Here is a 19,513-nt window from a genome sequence, read left to right as displayed (position 1 = left end):
CTAAGGTTCACTTCAGTCAAGTGTTCATGTGTTTAGTGCTCAGTGTGTTGTTCCAATTCCATTTTCATTATGTGAGCATGTGTATATACATAATACCATAGGATATAAACTTCATTGTTTTGATCCGTATTGAATTATGATCACAACAATAACTAAATTTATGTCTTAATGGTCCAACTTTTCAATACTATATTAAGCAATGCTTCCATTACCTTTTTAAACTAGGAACTAGTTTTGGCCTTGGCTGGCCATCATCAGCCTTAATACAACTGTACAAACATATCTCATGACTAGGGCTCGGAAGTTCATGCATTTGTATGTTTTTTTTTTAATGGGTTATAAATATATTATGTGCACAAATTATGGAATTTTCAGTCATTTGAACATGCTTTTATGGTGCATATAACTGCATATTTTTGTGATTTTGATAAATGCATCACATTTTAATATTTTAGCGCCTATATGGCATATTTTGATCAGTTTAATGGTTTTAATCAGCTTTTTTCATCTGGTTGATGGTGGCAGTAATGTTGCGATAATGCAATATGTCACGTGGTGAGGAGCCACGCAGTGAATCACCTGTTTCATCATCTACCCTCACGTTTTGTGCTTAGCTGTCGACTGGCTGTCCATTTAGTCGTCTAACGGTGTTGTGAACTGGTTGTGACGAAACTATATTTCGCATATAAAGTGCCCGTTAAAAAGTTCTTTAAATGCTGAAAATAAGAGCAACTTCGAGTTGTAGATCAACTAATTTACAGAAGGAGTTTTCAGGTGACTTGATATCTACAGATAATAGGTACTGTTTTACGTACCAATCCTGCCTATGGTTGCGAAACATGGACCATGAGAAATAAAGATGTTAGTAGAATCCAGGCAGCAGGAATGAGATTTGTTCATGGCATGATTCGGTAAAACACAGAGGGACAGAGTCCGTAATGAGGAAATCCGTAAGCAGGCTGAAGTTGTAAGACTGCAGGACAGAATAACAGCGCAGCGACTGAGATGGTATGAACATATGCGACGCATGGGATATAACAGATTACAGAAACAAATGTATGATCTAAAACTTGAAGACAAAAGACCAAGAGGGCAACCAAGACTCGGGTACAAGGACATGGTGAAGATTGACATTCAACAGTGAGGACATACTTTGGAAAGCATCGAAGAAGGAGAAAAGTTCAGAGACCGCAGGTAGTGGAGAAGCCTCGTTCGCTGACCCCTCGCTTAAAATGGAACGATGTGGAATATGTATGTAATAGGGTACTGTTCTGTGGAGCGTGTGAGAAAACTATAGGGAGTGAAAAAAGATTTCAAATAGTTCAACAAATAAACACAGCAAAACATGAGAAGAATTTAACTAGCAAACTCACAAATAAAGAGCCTGTTCCAAAACAACTATTAGAGTGTTTAGGAAATAGAATTACTGAATTTTCTTACGACTTTTGCCAAGCATTTTTAGCTGCTGATATTCTCTTGTATAAAATTAATAACCGCACATTAAAACATTTTCTTGCCAAATACGACAACATGTGTCTGAAGCAAGTACATTGCGTAAGACTTACGTAGGACTTTGTTCAAATTTACAAATTGAATTAGCGGATCAGTTTGTGTAGTTGTCTATTGAAGAAACCACTGATTCTGAGGGCTGATGTATTGCTAATGTAATTGTGGGTGCCTTAAATAAGGAACAAAAGACAATACCATATCTTCTTAATGTGTGTGAATTGCCAGCCACTAACAATGTAACTGTAACGCAGTGTGTGATGGACTCATTGAAATTATTATGGCCATCTGGGATCAAATATGACCGGCTACTTTTATTTGTTACCGATGCAGGTACTTATATAGTAAAATCAGGACAAATCCTGAAACTTGTTTGGCACATGCTCTTAATCACATTGCTGAGACAATACACAATTCTTTCCCATTGGTAGATCAATTTGTGGCCTGTTCAAAGAAATTTTTTGTTAAATCTCCTTCAAGAGTCAAGTTGTTTAGATCAACAGCACCCAATATCCCACTTCCTCCTGCGCCAGTGTTAACACGATGGGGAACATGGCTGGATGCAGCTTTGTATTATGCTCAGCACATAGAAGTATTCAAAAAAGTTGTTAATTCATTGGACTCGAATGAAGATGCATCAATAGAAACAGTGCAAAATATTTTGTCGGGCACTGAGTTAGAAGAGAATAAACCAAACCAAACCCCGTGGCACTACAGCCCTTGAAGGGCCTTGGTCTACTAAGCGACCGCTGCTCAGCCCAAAGGCCTGCAGATTACGAGGTGTCGTGTGGTCAGCACGACGAATCCTCTCGGCTGTTATTCTTGGCTTTCTAGACAGGGGCTGCTATCTCACCATCAGATAGCTCCTCAATTCTAATCACATAGGCTGAGTGGACCTTGAACCAGCCCTCAGGTCCAGGTAAAAATCCCTGACTTGGCCGGGAATCGAACCCGGGGCCTCCGGGTGAGAGGCAGGTACACTTCCCCTACACCACGGGGCCAGCAGTTAGAAGAGAATCTTTTTTTTATAAATGCCCATTTTTCTTTTTTGCCAACCGCCATAATGTCAATGGAAGCTGTAGGATCTCCCTTAAAGGAAATACTCTTTTTGAAAAAATGATATCCAATCTAAATTCTGTTCCTGGTAGTATAGGACAAAAAAATGAAAGAAAAAATAAATTATGTAACTTCCAAAAATTCTGGTTATAAACAGTTGTGCGATATTCGAGACATTACATGTTATAATTCTCATATTTAGGTCCGTATTGAAATGTACAACGAAATCAAATTATTAAAGTTTATTTATTCCACCTGTTCAATACATAAAAAAGATAATGAATTAAATAAAATTATAGGGACATGTTTCGCACTTTAATTATGGGCATCTTCAGCCTTAATCTCAAACTGAAAGTTGATTAATCGGGTACCTGATTGTAATTAACTTACATATGAATGTGAAGGAAAAGTTGGAAAAGTGCGAAATGGTTGACAGTAGTTATGAAATTCTTAATATCTGGCCTTAAATAAAGTCTAAAATACAAATATTCGTAAAATTATACACTTTCTTGAATGTAGTTAAGAAATTCTTGAAATGAGCCCTTAATGAAGTTTAAAATACAAGTAGTCGTGAGTTTATACACTAGAGGAAACTTTTGGCTCTTAAACAGATTGAATGTCACTATAATAATCACATCAAGTGGGGTTTATAATAAATGTGAAGTGATAAAACTGTATTTTTCTAGAAGCATGAGAGAAGAAGAGTGCTTGAAGGTAAGTTGCTGTGTTAAATGTTAGCAGGAAGGAACATGATGCAATGCATCTAAGGATTTTAGAGCCTTATTTTAACTGCATCTTATATTTTAAGTGTTGTACACATAGTTCATTCCAAATGCTTTTTATACCTTTTATGTCATTTGTGTATGTTCGTACATTTGTTTTGGTCATTAGTGTGTTTGTACAGTTTTGTATTAAGGCTCATGATGACAAGCCAAGGCCAAAACTAGTGTCTAGATTAAAAATGTAATGTAAACATTGCATAATATAGTATTGAAAAGGTGGACCATTACAACATAAGGTTAGTTATCATTATATACATAATACCTTCATAGAGTACAGGAAATCTTGTGCGAAAACATGCGCTGGCCGCATTATGGCAAAGTGCTTGGTGGGAGACAGGCTTGCAGTGCTGGCGACCAGGCAAGTGAGGATCCCCCCCAATATATAAAATAATGTCCCTGTATAGAGCTAAGAATATCTAAGGACACATAATAGGATAAACACAATGACAGGTCTGTGTTGGAGGAGGAAGAAATAGAAAACACACAAGGACAGCCTCCACATCTTCATACACTGCTCTCTCCTGATCAATCCCAGTTCTTCAAACACAATTTCTTCTCAGCCGCTAACGAGCTTGCTTCTGCTTCCCAGGTTCATTACGAGGGCAGACTTCAACACTCGATGATGAGCCACTTGACAGATCTTCAGTCTTCATGTGGGAAGTGTACGATAAGAAGAAAAATGGACAAACATAGAAGGGAAAAGGCAGAACAAAGGATAAAAATTAATACAGGTAGTAAAAGACTAGGAACAGAGAAGAGACACAAAAGGAGAAAAGGAACTCCACAGATCAACATAAGTAATGGAAAGGAAACAAGTGCAAATCATGTGATAATTAGAACAACGAATTTTAGGTGCTGTACCTTAATCCTTTTTCGCAATTAAAATGTCCAAATTAGCTTGCCTTGCAAAAAAAAAAAAAAAAAAATGAACACCCCTAACTGTGTTTTAGTTGTACCTTTTCTCCATGCTAGCACCTTTTTGCACCTCTTTCTGGTTGTTTAATACTTATTTTGGCTCCTCTGCCGCATTTTATTCCTAAAGAAATTAAACAAAAAAAAAGCCTAACATTTTGTCTGTAAAGCTTGGTTCTATGTAGCTCCTTAACTCTCATTAGAATCATAGGCTCCCTATACAGCACTAATTGGGAGCTTAAGTACGAACCTGGTGATTGTTGAACTACTATATTTCAGCCCTTCATCAGCTGCTTATCTGCTGGCGTTATTACGTAGGTGACGGTTCAAAATATGATTTGACTGTGTGTGGTGTCTGCCACTGTCCTATTAGCAAACGGATTAATATTATGCCATTTACTATTACTGTAATATCAGTATGAAATATACTGAAACAGAAAATGAACGCCGAGAAAAATATGTGTTAGTGCTGAACAGTTTAGTGCTGATGGTATTCCGAGCGATGGGTCAGTTCTGAGGTGCAATGTTTGTATCAGTAACAACTGATACAAAAAAAAAAACCCCAAGGATAATCTCCACATCTCCATATACTGCCATCTTCAAATACATTGGCTCTCTCCTCATTAAAACCAGTTCATCTACATCCATGTCTTCTCAGCTCAGGGTGAGCTCATTGGGATTAAAGAGGAGAGAGCCAATGCAACTGCCTGACAAAAAAACTGAACCACCCAGAAGAAATGGTCAGATGTCAATGCAACTTCATACATGTACATAGCATCGGTGGGTACGTAAATGATTAGAGTTGCAATTCTCTGTGACAGGTAGAATGGCTCCCGGAGTGCATTAGTACTGTTCATGTGTAGTGTTGTTACCGGGCCTGGTACGGTATATAGGGGGCGTGAACAGCGTCAGATGTTAAGTTAAGGTCACGGAGATGCTGCGTACTCGTATGAGACGGTGTTGATTATTTTAACCATGGTGATTCAATTTTGTCCATATTGACTTACATTCAATCTATGAAAACACTTTTCCACCTTGTCACTACTTCACATTTTATAATATTACCTCCCGTACATGTTTCAAGAGTTCAACTGCTCCCTTCCTCAGTGGTGCAAAACATCAAACAAAAATCCTTGAACTTGACACATTTGTACAATACAGTCATAAATAAAACAAATTATACATAAAATCTTGAAATCATTAAAACACCCTTTTTTTTTTGTGCGTGTCTCAAATGTTCAATTATCCATACTGTCATTTAGTCAAAATTTTTAAAAAATTTCAAATCACAAAATGAATGAAACCTATTAAGTTGAAATAGCGTATGGCTTTTAGTGCTGGGAGTGTCCGACGACAAGTTCAGCTCACCAGATGCAGGTCTTTTGATTTGACACCCGTAGGCAACCCGCGCGTCACGATGAGGATGAAATTATGATGAAGACGACACATACACCCACCCCCCGTGCCAGCGAAATTAACCAATTATGGTTAAAATTCCCAACCCTACCGGAAATCGAACCCGGGACCCCTGTGATCAAATGCCAGCACACTAACCATTTAACCATGGAGCCGGACACGTATTAAGTTAGCCACTATATACTAAAATTTGAAAAGCTGTCTCCTCTGTTCTTGAAAACCGGTCACTGAAAGCAAGCACAGGAGCAAGGACATGTGTGTTTGGTTCAGACAAGTGTAATTTTGTTTTAATTTTGACAAATCTGGTACCAGCTGAAACTGAAGAACATGACGGTTAAAAATTGCTCCCATGGACGGACAATATTAAGAGGAGAAATTTCGGTTTATATGAAAAGGTATTAGAACTTTAGCAGTATAAATAAGGATTTAAGGAAAGAAGTTTTCAAGAACAGAGCAGACAGCTTTTCAAGTTTTAGTATATAATGACTAACTTAATAGGTTTTATTAATTTTGTGATTTGAGTTTATTTTTTATTTTTTTTTTTTCTAAATGACATACTGTAGTAAGGATAAGTGAATATTTTAGACACAAAAAAGGGATGTTTTAACGATATCAAGATTTTATGCATACTCTGTTTTCTTGACGAGTGTATTGTACAAATGTGTCAAGCCCAAGGATTTTTGTTTGATGTTTTGCACCGCCGAGGAAGGGACCAGTTGAGCTCTCGAAACATGTACGGTAGGTAATATTATAAAATGTGAAGTACTGACAAGGCTGAAAAGTGCTTTCAAAGATTGAGACAGTGTTATCTGCACCTGACAGTTTGAAAGGGGCCTCATTGTGGGTCTCTACATGGCGGGCTGGTCAAATGTGGCCCAATGTTGGACTGCATGGGAACATGAGAGCAGACAACTCATCGTCAAGGTTCCTGTCGACCACGTATGACCAACACAAGGGAAGATCGCCACATTGTGCACCAAACACATAGTAACCCCTTCACATCACATCTGCGCCTGCCATCTGAGAACAAGTAATGGCTCTCTGCGACATTCTGTGTCACCCCATACCATTGGTTGGTGACTAGCAGCAGCCAGACTAAGGAATTACCATCCTATGCGTAGGCTGCCGTTAACACCACAACACAAACAGCTGCGCCTGGAGTGGTGCTATGACAGGGAAACATAGCCTGCTGATGAATGGCATTGCATTGTGTTCAGCGATGAATTCGGTTCTGCACCACCCCGGATGACCATCATCAGCGAGTATGGGGACGACCTGGGAAGAGGTTCCATTCTTCCAATGTTTTGGAGAGGTACAGCAGGGTTACTCCTGGCGTCATGGTGTGGGGAGCCATCGAGTATGACTTCAGGTCACAACCAGCAGCGATTGAGGGAACTCTGATGGCACAACGGTATGTCACGGACAACCTGTGTCCTCGTGTTACCTGTGACAGTATATTGGTGCTATTTTTCAACAGGACAATGCTCATCCACACGCTGCACTGTCTCTATGAATTGTCTGTATGATGTTGTGGTACTCCCATGGCCAGCATGATCCGCAGATCTGTCCCCGATAGAACTTGTGGGACCAGCTCAGATGTCAACTCTGTCCCAGTGCCACCATCCAGGATATCAAGGACCAGTTACAATAGTTGTGGGACAGCTTGACTCAAGAGAGGATACAATAGCTTTATGACACCCTTCCAAATCAAAACGGTGCATGCCTCCAGGCCAGAAGGGCTGCAACATCATCCTGATAAGCGAGCACATACTGCCAAGTTCTTTGTAAATATCACTTAATTTTGTAATCATGTAAATTTCACTTAATTTTGTAATCACTGAAATAACATCACATACCCTCTCAAGATGTGAAGTTTTATTTTATTTCTCTTCCTTTTAAGGCAGTGTATTTGAAGAGGTAGTGCATGAAGACAAGGAGATAATTGTGTTTATCCTATTAAGTGTTCCTTCAATGTTCGTACTTTTCTATTTAAGACTTCATTCGTGCTTGTTTGTTCCTTTCCCTTACCTGCAAAAGACATTAAAAGTCAGCTATGAGAAGTCGGGAAGGAAAGATGAAAGAGAGGTGAGAAGCTCAAGTATGTACAAGTAATTGCAGGTTCAGATGTAATCCTCCATAAACTTTTTTACAAGTTACTTTATGTTGAATCGATACAGATAGGTCTTATGGCGATGATGGGATAGGAAAGGGTTAGGGGTAGAAATGAAGCAGCCATGGCCTCAATTAAGGTACATCCCCAGGATTTGCCTGATGTGAAAATGGGAAACCACAGAAAACCATTTTTAGGGCTGCCGACAGTGGAGTTCGATGATGATGATGATGATGATATTTGCTTTACGTCCCACTAACTACTTCTACGGTTTCTCAAGGATGCCGTGGTGCCGTAATTTAGTCCTGCAGGAGTTCTTTTCCGTGCCAGTAAATCTACCGACACGAGGATGATGTGTTTGAGCACCTTCAAATACCATCGGTCTGAGCTAAGTGAGGGCCAGAAGGCCAGCGCTTCAACCATCTGAGCCACTCAGCCCGGCAGAGGGGGGTTCGAACCCACTATCTCCCAAATACTCGATACTGGCCGCACTTGCATCTCTTTATCAATGCCAGACTTGTGGCAATGTTCTGACAGAGAACACAATAATGATTAGGTCTGACGGAGAACACAATAGTAATGATTAGCTCATTATACGGCATTAGAGCTACACTTTACAACATGGACAATTCAGCTATTTCAATAGTTCCTCTAGGACATTTTCAACTTGAAATTTGCATGCTCAGATTCAAATAAACCACATTGTAGGATTAGTACATTAAAAAAAAAATGTTTTTACATTATGTCATTAATTAGGAGTCGGATTTGAATGACCTAAAAATTATTTTCAAATGACCTTAAAAAGATTACTATCTATTAAAAATTACTTTATTCTGATCCTGGTATACTACATGACCAATTATTTTTCACTCCATGCAACATTACAGTACATGGCATAAATTTTCAAATTGTCAACTGGCAATTGTCAAAGAAAAAAAAAAAACCTTAAACATTGAGAAGTTCCTTTCAAAATTGACTGAAGAGACAGGTGCATACTTGAACCAGAATATAACAGTAGGTTCCAGCTCATCTTCCACACCATCAATGGAGTACTTCTTTCCTGACACATCAGCAATTCTGATTAGTGTGCCATTCCCATTGTTTTTCTACAAAACTGTTTCCATTTTATGATACACAAGCTCACCAACGTTACCTTCCACACGACTTAGTTTACTTTAAACTGACATAACATTTGACATCGAGCAATCACATTGTTTCAAAGACATGATGATACCTGGCAGAAATCCAAAAATTTATAGTAAATATACCAATTTACCTTCCACATGTCTTGAGAAATTGAATGAATGCTGTACTGTTGCAGTCAATCAAGTGAGCTTGTGATTTTCTCACAATTTCAAAGCAATTGAAGAGAAATCTCAGTGACTTCAACTTGCAATTTCCTCACAAAGAAGGCAATTTTACTTTCTTCACATTTCCAATTATTCTATCCACAACTAGAATGTGGTGCTTTACTTCTCAGCAACTCTGAGTGGCAAGCACGTGCCAAGCAGGTTACATGTACCATTTCTGAGTAAAGTGCCTTAAAGGAATTTGCTGCTTTAACTACAAATATGGTGCTACATCTGTGACAAATACTTACACAGAACTGACACCATTACACTACAGATAATTAATTGATTTATCATACAATTTTGTTATAGTGGAGTCGTTTACCCTCTTCAAGACTTTACAATCTAAAAGAAAAATTGCCCTGCTGTTTTCTTCATTTATCATTCTCACAACTGCATTCACAACATAGCAACCAATAGAATTTGTTGTTTTGCCCATTGAGACCCAATTTCTTTTACTGTCATGAGTTGTTCTGATTTTGTGTATTGTCTTGTCCTAACAACATTCAATGTAATTTGTCCTATAACACAATTGGTTATGAATGGGAAGTAAAGGAAATCATATTTGGATCCAGGGGAACTTCATTTAAGAACACTAGTTCCTAGCTGGGACTTACAGTCTTGCGGTGAGAGATGTACATCCTTCATTAAATAATTTGAAGGATTCACCGATAATACTAAACCACCATTTATATTCTTGTCATTAGATAACAATGGTTCATTATATTACATTTCTATTATACATTTAAAAAGTTGTATTGTTTTCTGGATCCTTGAAGTCACCCGCAATTGCGTCCGGTTGTCTCTTGTTGAGAAGAAATAAAATCTGGTGTATTTCAACAGAAAACCATGTAATATATTGAATGGAATGTTTGCCAAAATAAAAGTTTCACACAGATCTTCATAAAACAGGTATTTATCCTATGGCTTTTAATGCCAGGAGTGTCCAAGGGCACATTCGGTTTGCCTGGTCCAGGTTTTTTTATCTAATGCTCATGGGCGACCTGAATAGGTTTTATGGCGACGATGGGACAGGGAAGGGCTAGGAGTGGGAAGGAAGCGGCCGTGGCCTTAATTAAGGTACAGCCCCAGCATTTGCCTGGTGTGAAAATGGGGAAACCACGGAAAACCATTTTCAGGGCTGTCGACAGTGGGGTTCGAACCTACTATCTCCCGAATACTGGATACTGGCCGCACTTATCATTCCAAATGAGCAACGTGGAGAGGTCTGAAATTGAATCCAGACTTTAGGCACACAATCTAGTGATTAGAAATATCACTACCACTCCTACCTCGTTGGCCAACATTATGATAGTAAACATATTTTCCACCGAGGGCACTCAAACTGGCTAACTGCATTTGATGCCTTAACAATCGTGGCTATCTGGCAGACTGCACTGACCAAGAAGCATCTATTGCCCTTTGCCTTCACCCTGTGTTTCAATGCCTCACTTATGACTGTCTCTAGACAGATAGATAGACAGATGTTGTTCGACTGCGAATCATTCCTCTGCGACAACTCTTACATCTACAGCAGACACAGATGACAATGTTATCTTGCTTCCCTCTCCTTAACTCACTTCCTTAAGTTGGAGAAGACCAACTGTTGAAAGAAATCCCTGTCGGTTTTTTTTTTTTTCTATATGTCGCACCAACATAGATAGGTTTTATGGCGACGATGGGATAGGAGAGGGCTATGAGTGGGAAGGAAGTGGCTGTGGCCTTAATTAATGTAGAACTCCAGTATTTGCCTGGTGTGAAAATGGGAAACCACAGAAAACCATCTTCAGGGCTGCCGACAGTGGGGTTCAAACCACTATCTCCCGGATGCAACCCAATTTGCCCGGTATTGTGAAGAGGATGGATTGAAGCAGAGAGCTTCCCAGCTTCTCGAAGGGAGGAGAAAATTTTTCGCCAATGGTTTCTTTACAGCAAGTATGCTGAGCAAAATTAGGCATAAGGGATTACAATTTTTATTTCTATTGGTTTGTTTTGAGTGTGGGTTACACTTTATTTAGGGGTGCGTGTATGTGTTTTTTTAATTTATCAACATTGGTTTAGGATTTTTTATTGTGTCATAGTTGGTAATGACTAGGGCCCGGATTTTTAGGTTCCTAAAAACCACGTTTTAGTTTTTTTAATAGCTCAAAATAGTTTTTTTAGGTTTTTATCTTCCTGAAATAGTTTTTAATGATCATTTCAATCATTACTAAAGTTATACTATTCATTCAAATTTTTTGTACTTTATTGTAACCTTCACGCCTCTAGTACAAAACTATACCACTCATTTCAAAACATGGGACAGAATGGCCTAATGAAAGCATTTCAAACACATCATACCAACTGAAATTAAAAATAACATAAAATATTTATGCGCAAATACAATAAATGGTTCATGTAGGTTAAATTTTTGTCACTTCCAATGCATCAAGAAACATTTTCAGAAGCACAGAACACAGTTTTCACTTGCTGTTACATTGTACAACTAAATACATTTACAGATTTTTCAGAGTAAAACTTTGTCTGTTATCTCTCAAAATATTCTCATAGCAGGAAAATGTACGCTCCACACAACAAGAAGTCCTTGGAGCAAACTACATTGAAGCAATAGCTCTCGGTCCCCATGGTACCTCGCCAGCAATTTCTTCTCCCTGAAGTATTGCAGACACACTGTTCATTGCTGAAAATCCAGGGTTCCACTGTAGAATTTTAGTGAGCTTGAGTGAATAGGCTTCACCCACTGGTCCTGGTATTTCCTTCTTCGAAATGGAGTCCACAACTTCTATTGAATCTTTTAATGGCAACGATGCCGACTCAACACGCTCAATAGCTGCAGGAAGATCAGCAAAGTGTGCCCTAATGAAGACAAGTGAAACAGCGTTCTTTGTTCGTGAGAGCTGTTTTAGCCTTCACTATGCAAAGGGCATCATCGAAATCAAAATTTTTTATAACATTTTTAATGTCTTCAAAGTGATTGGCATAGTATACGGCTGCATTGAGCCATGTCCCCCAACGAGTGATTATGGGTTTGGAAGGAAGAGGAGTTTGAGGCAACATTTCCTTGAATGTGAGAATGCAGCTAGGAGCTTTAAGAAACACCTTTCTCACAGAAGAAACAATACTGTTTATTCATGGAAAATTATTTCTAACCTCTTCAGCCAACTGTGTAAGCCATGGCCTATGCAAGTTACACGCAGCATGTTAGGGCAGAAACTCTTCAATACTTCACCAGCTTTGGTCATATATGCCGCACTATCACGCAAAAGAAGTAAAAACTTGCCAACCTGTTTTTTTCTTGGCTAAAGAATGCGAAGAGCATCTCGGACAGTACAAGCTATGGTCAGCGTATTCCACGGCACGTTTGCTGAAACCAGCGCTTCACATAAACGGATATTACCGAGCTCGATAGTTGCAGTCACTTAAGTGCGGCCAGTATCCAGTAATCAGGGGATAGTGGGTTCGAACCCCACTGTCGGCAGCCCTCAAGATGGTTTTCCGTGGTTTCCCATTTTCACACCAGGCAAATGCCGGGGCTGTACCTTAAGGCCACGGCCGCTTCCTTCCAGTTCCTAGGCCTTTCCTATCCCATCGTCGCAGTAAGACATGTCAGTGCGACGTAAAGCAAATAGAAAAATAACTTACTTTTCATTATAGTAATGGGGATTTTTTTTATTGAAGTTATGCTAAATAATTCCTTACCTGCTTTTGGCAGACTTGACAAAATATAATTTTGCCATCTGTAGTAAAGTCCGGATCGTTACCAATCCACTGGCGAATCAACCAACTTCGAGATGACTTGCCTTTAGGGATCGCTACTACTGAGATGCGTAAGCTTCTTAAACTGCCTTCAATAATAAATTGATTTATAGGGAAAATTAATTTTAGTCTGTCGCATAATAGTGTGTATAGAGCTAAACAGTGAACAGCGCCGTAGCTGGCGGTAGTCGACCGTACACACTGAGAGATGCACTGAAGTTGCCGAGTTAGGCAGGCTTGTACCTGCTAGATACAGGTCAGTGAACGCCAGGGGGTTGTCTCTTGATTTGGGCTGTACCCTAGTGGAATAGTATCGTATCACGTTGTTTCGCTCGCACTAGTTATACTCACAAACCACTTCCAGTTCCAAACCATGAAGTCATTTCAAAAAGTCTTGAATAATGTTTATTTAATAAAAAAATCATTCAATTTCATTAATATTTGGTACTTCTATTTCGAAATAACGTAATACTGTCTTGAATAGTCCATTTAGTTTTTTTAGGTTTTAACGTCTTATTTAGTTATTTTTAGGTTTTATAAGATTCAAGTAATTTACTCCATTGGTAATGAAATGGATAAGTAAGTTAAAATACTGCAGTTAACTAGCAAGGAATAAAATAGTTTAAAACCTAAAAATCCGGGCCCTAGTAATGACACCGTCTTTAATTATAGGAGTGACATCACAGTGAATAAATACACTGTTCAGGGCACTGAACACTTCTACCTCTCCTACATGTAACACAAGGTATTTCTAAGATACTACCTTTTAAATTGTGTGCTCTATTCCCAGAACCATTACTGCTGGTGTACCCCTACCCCCAATCCCAGGTCAGAGTCCACTCCTCTTCATAATCATAATGGATAAAGTTTTAAACGCAGTTTTAAAGAAAAGGATCCAACAACTAGTGCAATGGTTTTTACAGATGATGTAATGATATGGGGTGAGACAGAAGCAGAAGTTCAAGCCAGACTAGATCTTTGGTATGAAGTTTTTACAACCTTCGGTCTTAAAATCAGCAAAACCAAGATGGTTGGCTTGGTGATGAGTAGAAACTCTTAACTATTCATCTAAGATAGCGGTTTCCAATCTGTAAGGACTCGAGGGCCACACAGGAAACCTTAGGCCGCACTTTAGTAATAGAGCAATTTTCATAAAATGCTACAAATACACCAGAGGTATCAGTATGAAATAATAAGCACAGTTCAATCGAAATGAAGGTTTAATAATTTTTTAAAAGCACAATGCAGAACTTTACCATGCTTAACAAGAAAACCTCCAGGATAATATCAGCCACGCTCGGTTTGGTCTACTCTCAATCGCATCCGTACGAGCCATGGTAGATGTGCTGATGCCCTCTTCAAATGGGCGAAAATAAAATCCCCAAGATGCGACTGTGGGACTGAAACCCAATCTGTTCGGCACATAGTGATAGAGTGCACCAAGAGAGCCTACATTGGACATTTCCGTGACTTCCTGAATGCTATGCCAGCTCTACTTTACATAAGCCATATGGACTTATCTTTGTAGTACTCAGATCTTTATTTTGTATTATATTGTTATAATTTATTTTTCCTGATGTGTATATACCATATGATAAATAAATAAATAATAATTAAATAAAAGTGTGAAATTAAAAATAAACACTATTGTCCCCATAACAATTGAATTTTGAAGAAACACCCAACAATATCAGTTCATTGGATGATGATGATGATGATGATGATGATTATGCCTGTTGTTTAAAGGGGCCTAACATAGAGGTCATCGGCCCTTAATAGTACGAAATGAGACAAAATGAAATGACAAATTAAAAAACCCAAAATCCTCCACTGACCACAATTCAAAACATGAGGACGAAGAATGAATGGATGGATATGAATTTAAAACGATCAGTGGAACCGACCCACAGGGCCTCACATGCACAGAAGCTGGCGTAAAACAGTAGTATTACTGACCAAGCGACTGCTTCTATAGCACGATACTGAATCGATGATGCTTGTAGTCGAAAGGAGTCCAAAATCTAAGTCATCGGCCCCTCATAACGGTACTTATCACTAGAAAAGTAGAACCATGATATTTGTCATGTTGCGGTACTAATCAATAGTAGCGTAGACTCGCGGTATTCCACACATTATGGTACTACTCACAGTTAATGAAACATGTAACACAGATCTATGGTGTTTCGCACATTGCAGCACCATACAGGCAACGCAAACCTATGGTGTTCATCACCTATGGTATTCATCACCTGAGTGTACTAACCACAGGGACTCTTACTATCCCGTGGTGTTCCTCATATAGTGGGTACTAATCATAGGCAAGGCAGAACCATGGGTTCCGTCATCCCATGGTGTCGCTCATATAGTGCTACTAATCACAGGTACTGTAAAAGCTGTCGCGGTCTCGTCTGCTACTAATCACAAACTTATTTGGCACCTAACATAGTGGTACTACACGCAAGGAAAAGCGACCCATGGTGTTCCCCACGTGGTGGTACTAATCACAAGGAGTTTCACGGTTCTAATAAAATCATCCCTTAGTCGCTTCTTACGACAGGCAGGGGATACCATGGGTGTATTAGTCTGCGTCCTCCACCCACAGGGGTTCAGTTCATTTGAATTAATATTTCACAAATGACAAAAAATTATACCAAAAGACAAACTGAAATTAATAATGTAGTCAAAACTTAAAGAAGGACAATTTAGTGGAAGTAGTGTGAAGGGAACAGTGATATACAATTGTGAGTGCCTAAAATCCCAGCAATGTACTTCCAGGAGTACTTCCCTGAAAATTTCTTCAAGTGTGAAGCACTGTACCAGCCAGTACCGCCAATGAGAAGAGAGCAAAGAACTGAAACTGCTTCTTGCACCAATCGCAATTACAGTATTTCTTGGTATTCATTGCATACTACATTGCATAAAATGTCCACAGTAAGGTTGGCATGAAGTTCAAGAATTGGAATGGATCCCATAGCCATTTTTATAATGGCTCACTGGCATTTGTGAGGGCTCATTTTCTGCTGAAGTTTGGATTTTAATTTTTTAAATCAAAAGTAATCTATTTAGCCCAAGCTAATACTTCAAAACAGGAAATAATATAAAGAATGTATTAGTCCTGACTTGGGTCTATAAAGGGTATAAAAATTAATGCATTCTTGAATGAGCTATGAAATAGTTTTTGTAAATTTTCTTCACATTTCTTAAAATATTGTTTTTAAGCCCTTGCGGGCCGCCATTTGGAAACCCTTGATCTATGAACCGGAGATGAGGAGCTGGATATTGTAGACAACTTCCAGTACTTAAGCAGTGTTCTGTCTTTCGACAACACCATACATCATGAGATTAGCAACAGAATACAGAAAGCTTCCACATTCTATCACGCAGTCACGTCAAATACTTTGGGATAAAACATTTCTGTTAGTTTCCAAGATCAGCTTGTACAAAATATATCTGGTACCTATATTGGCATATGGTCTGGAAGCAGCAACACTTACTGGATCAACAAAGAGTCGTCTTCAGGCAACAGAAATGAAGTTCCTCCATTCTTGTCTACAAAATACAAAAATGGATAAAATAAGGAATATGGATATTGACAGCAGCTTGGATTGGAAAGAGGCTTACTGGAGACCCTAGAACTGAAGAGATGGCAATGGTAGGGTCACATGAAAAGGATGGATACCTACACCACTACTCGAGCATACTTTGATCGCAGTGATCCTGGGAAAAGACAAAGAGGAAGACGTCGTGATATTTAGGAGAAGCAGTTTTTCAACAACCTTGAAATTAGAGATGTAAACTGGCGTTACATATATGAACAACATATGTGGATGGACAGGACAAACTGGAGAAGTTTCATACACAACCACACCCGCTTGCTAAAGTGAAGAAATGATGATGATGACTACATCATATGCCATGATGTTCCAGACATAATGGTACTAATAATAGGTAACGTCGACCCATCTTGTTCCTCACGTAATGGCAATAATCACAGGTAATCTCATGGTTCTAAAAACATCATCTCTAGGTCGCCCCTTTAACTCGCCTATTACGACAGGCAGAGGATATCATGGGTGTATTCTTTGTCTGTGTCCCCCACCCACACGGGATAAACCCTAATGCAAGGAGGGTCTCTACTGGACATATTTTACACTGATACTAACATATGCTTCAGCTGCGTGAACACTGGCAGAAGGAAGGAAAATAAAGGTACCAAGCATCTTAAATGAGGTTCCTGAGAAGCTTCGCAGAAAATAAACAGACGAAACAGAAAAGTTCAAGTGATAAGACAGAGAATTAGTGTTGGGAGACTGCAGGACAGGAATGATACAGAGAAGCTAAAACGGTCTGAGAACATTATGCAAATGCCAAAGTAGGCATACAAGGAAAGAATGACAGGGAAGAGGGCTATAGGCCGGTCCAGAACTAGATGGAAGGATACAGTGCATTACAGACAGAGGAATAAACATTGACAGTGTTCGAAAAGGAATGGCAGAAAGACACAGTGAAGTGGACGCTAGTACACTACCCTATCCAGAGAGAATCTGGAACAGGGAAAAGATGATGGTTATTTTAATACATACTTATCAATCATAAGTCAATCACTACTGACCTGCATTTAGGGCAGTCACACAGGTAGCAGATTCCCTATCTGTTGTTTTTTTAGCATTTTCTTAAGGCATCTCCCTTGGTAAAATGAAATGGCGTATGGCTTTTAGTGCCGGGAGTGTCCGAAGACAAGTTCGGCTCGCCAGATGCAGGTCTTTTGTTTTGACTCCCGTAGGCGACCTACGTGTCGTGATGAGGATGAAATGATGAAGACGACACATACACCCAGCCCCCATGCCAGAGAAATTAAACAGTTACGGTTAAAATTCCCAACCCTGCTGGGAATCGAACCCAGGGCCCCGGTGACCAAAGGCCAGCATGCTAACCATTTAGCCATGGAGCCAGACTATCTCCCTTGGTAAGTTATTCCTATCCCTGACTCCCCTTCCTATAAACGAATATTAAAGAAGGCTAAGAAATATCAGCCTTTCAATAATTTTTGTGAGAAATGTACAATAAAAATACTACACGATGAGGTTGGCAACTCTTTACTACATTCCTCCACCAACTATAAGGGCAAATGCATAGGTGGAGGGACTGAGAATAAGTGAACAATAAGAAAAAAATAACAAAATTATCTTCCATCAGAGTAATGGACAGCAGTTCTGAAGACTGATGTTCTGAGAGAAATAAATAAATTTGACGGTCTCGTTAACAAACATTCAATAAAACCTCATCAATTCAAACAAGTCATGACATTCAGATTCAATACCATGGAAAGACACAAGACATACCCTAGTCCTTATTAATCTGCATATGACAGCACACAGGTCACTAGAAATTATAAAAATAGGCCTGGAGAACCCAGCATGCCTGGGTAATGGAGAAATCTTAAAATTAATTAACAGTGCTCATGCCATCCATCAATTACCTGCCAAAAACATGGCTAAAATGAACATTCTCAAATGTAACTCTATTATAACAGTTGCATTATAAATCCGCCTTAATTATACGGTTATTTCAAGGGGGAATATGAAATTAATCCACATATTCTTTCCCGTCATACTGCAATCAACTGCGACGTATTTTGCAGGTGCTCGTTACAACAATAAAATTATTACGGCTTATCCAAAATACAGTGTTGAGACCCTCCATACGTAATGTAATTCAATCTTTAAGTAGCAGATTACTACCAAGACCACAAACTACTACGAATAAAACAAGAAGAAAAAAGGTCATTCTTCACATGAGAACAATTATAAGCACTTACTTTCCGTCCTGTTCTTCTTTACAAGTTCGCATTTACAATATTCAATGATTAGAAAAATTGAAGTAAAAATGATTAAAATATGTTGCTTCATAATGAAAATCCTGATTACGAAAACAGCTACGGCTTGAAAATAATAATTATTCCTTCAAATATACGACAGCATAGCCATAATAAACAGTCCAACTTGAAACAGCCGTGATAGAGATTATCGACGCCGACGCATTCTCCCCTAATTAAATCATGTATCAGTTATTTCAACAGCAAAATCGGCAAACCGACAATGCGACGCAAAAAGCCTGCAGTTTGAAGAGGATTACTACTGTCATTCGCACGTCGTTTATCAATTGTCTGTTTTTCTGACATTAAAAAACTATCTGTCAATACAAGCACATCGTCAAATCAGCTGTTGCCAATGCCTTTAGTGAAAGGCTACAAAGAGAAGAAAGTATCGCTTTACTTTCTCATGTCGCAAATAATTGAATATTGGTAAGATCTGGTCAGATATAAATCATATAACATAAAATATTCATTAAAAATTCTACATAAAGCAATATGCCTAAATTAATGATAAAAGTAACATCTCCGAAAAACATTTAAATATTCTTTGACTTCGCTCTTGTGTTAAAGAATTTGCTAAAGGAAACTAGCCTACACCAAATTATCCAAAATAGTGATAAAATTAGACAGCGAAGGATTTAACAGTATTAATCATATATTTAATTATATACATTTGTGTTTATTGGTTAATGGTATATTTTATCACCAGTATCTGTACAAGTGAAACATGACAACCATAGAATGAGATTTT

General features: G+C 38.7%; 1 protein-coding gene across 1 annotated transcript in view; it reads right to left on the bottom strand.

Annotated features, from left to right (window-relative positions):
• The window catches only part of LOC136883181 (membrane cofactor protein), a 341,137-nt gene extending 322,143 nt beyond the window's left edge, over positions 1 to 18,994 (bottom strand). The window contains exon 1 of the mRNA XM_067155363.2: positions 18,706 to 18,994. Coding sequence (XP_067011464.1) covers positions 18,706 to 18,796 — 91 coding nt within the window. The 5' untranslated portion in view covers positions 18,797 to 18,994. The remainder of the gene's footprint in view (positions 1 to 18,705) is intronic.
• Between the last annotated feature and the right edge of the window lie 519 nt (positions 18,995 to 19,513).

Source organism: Anabrus simplex, chromosome 11 (genome assembly GCF_040414725.1).
Source record: "Anabrus simplex isolate iqAnaSimp1 chromosome 11, ASM4041472v1, whole genome shotgun sequence".
NCBI classification, from domain to species: Eukaryota; Metazoa; Arthropoda; class Insecta; order Orthoptera; family Tettigoniidae; genus Anabrus; species Anabrus simplex.
The sequence above is the reverse complement of the archived record's forward strand: the minus strand, read 5'-3'. Positions and strand labels throughout refer to the sequence as shown.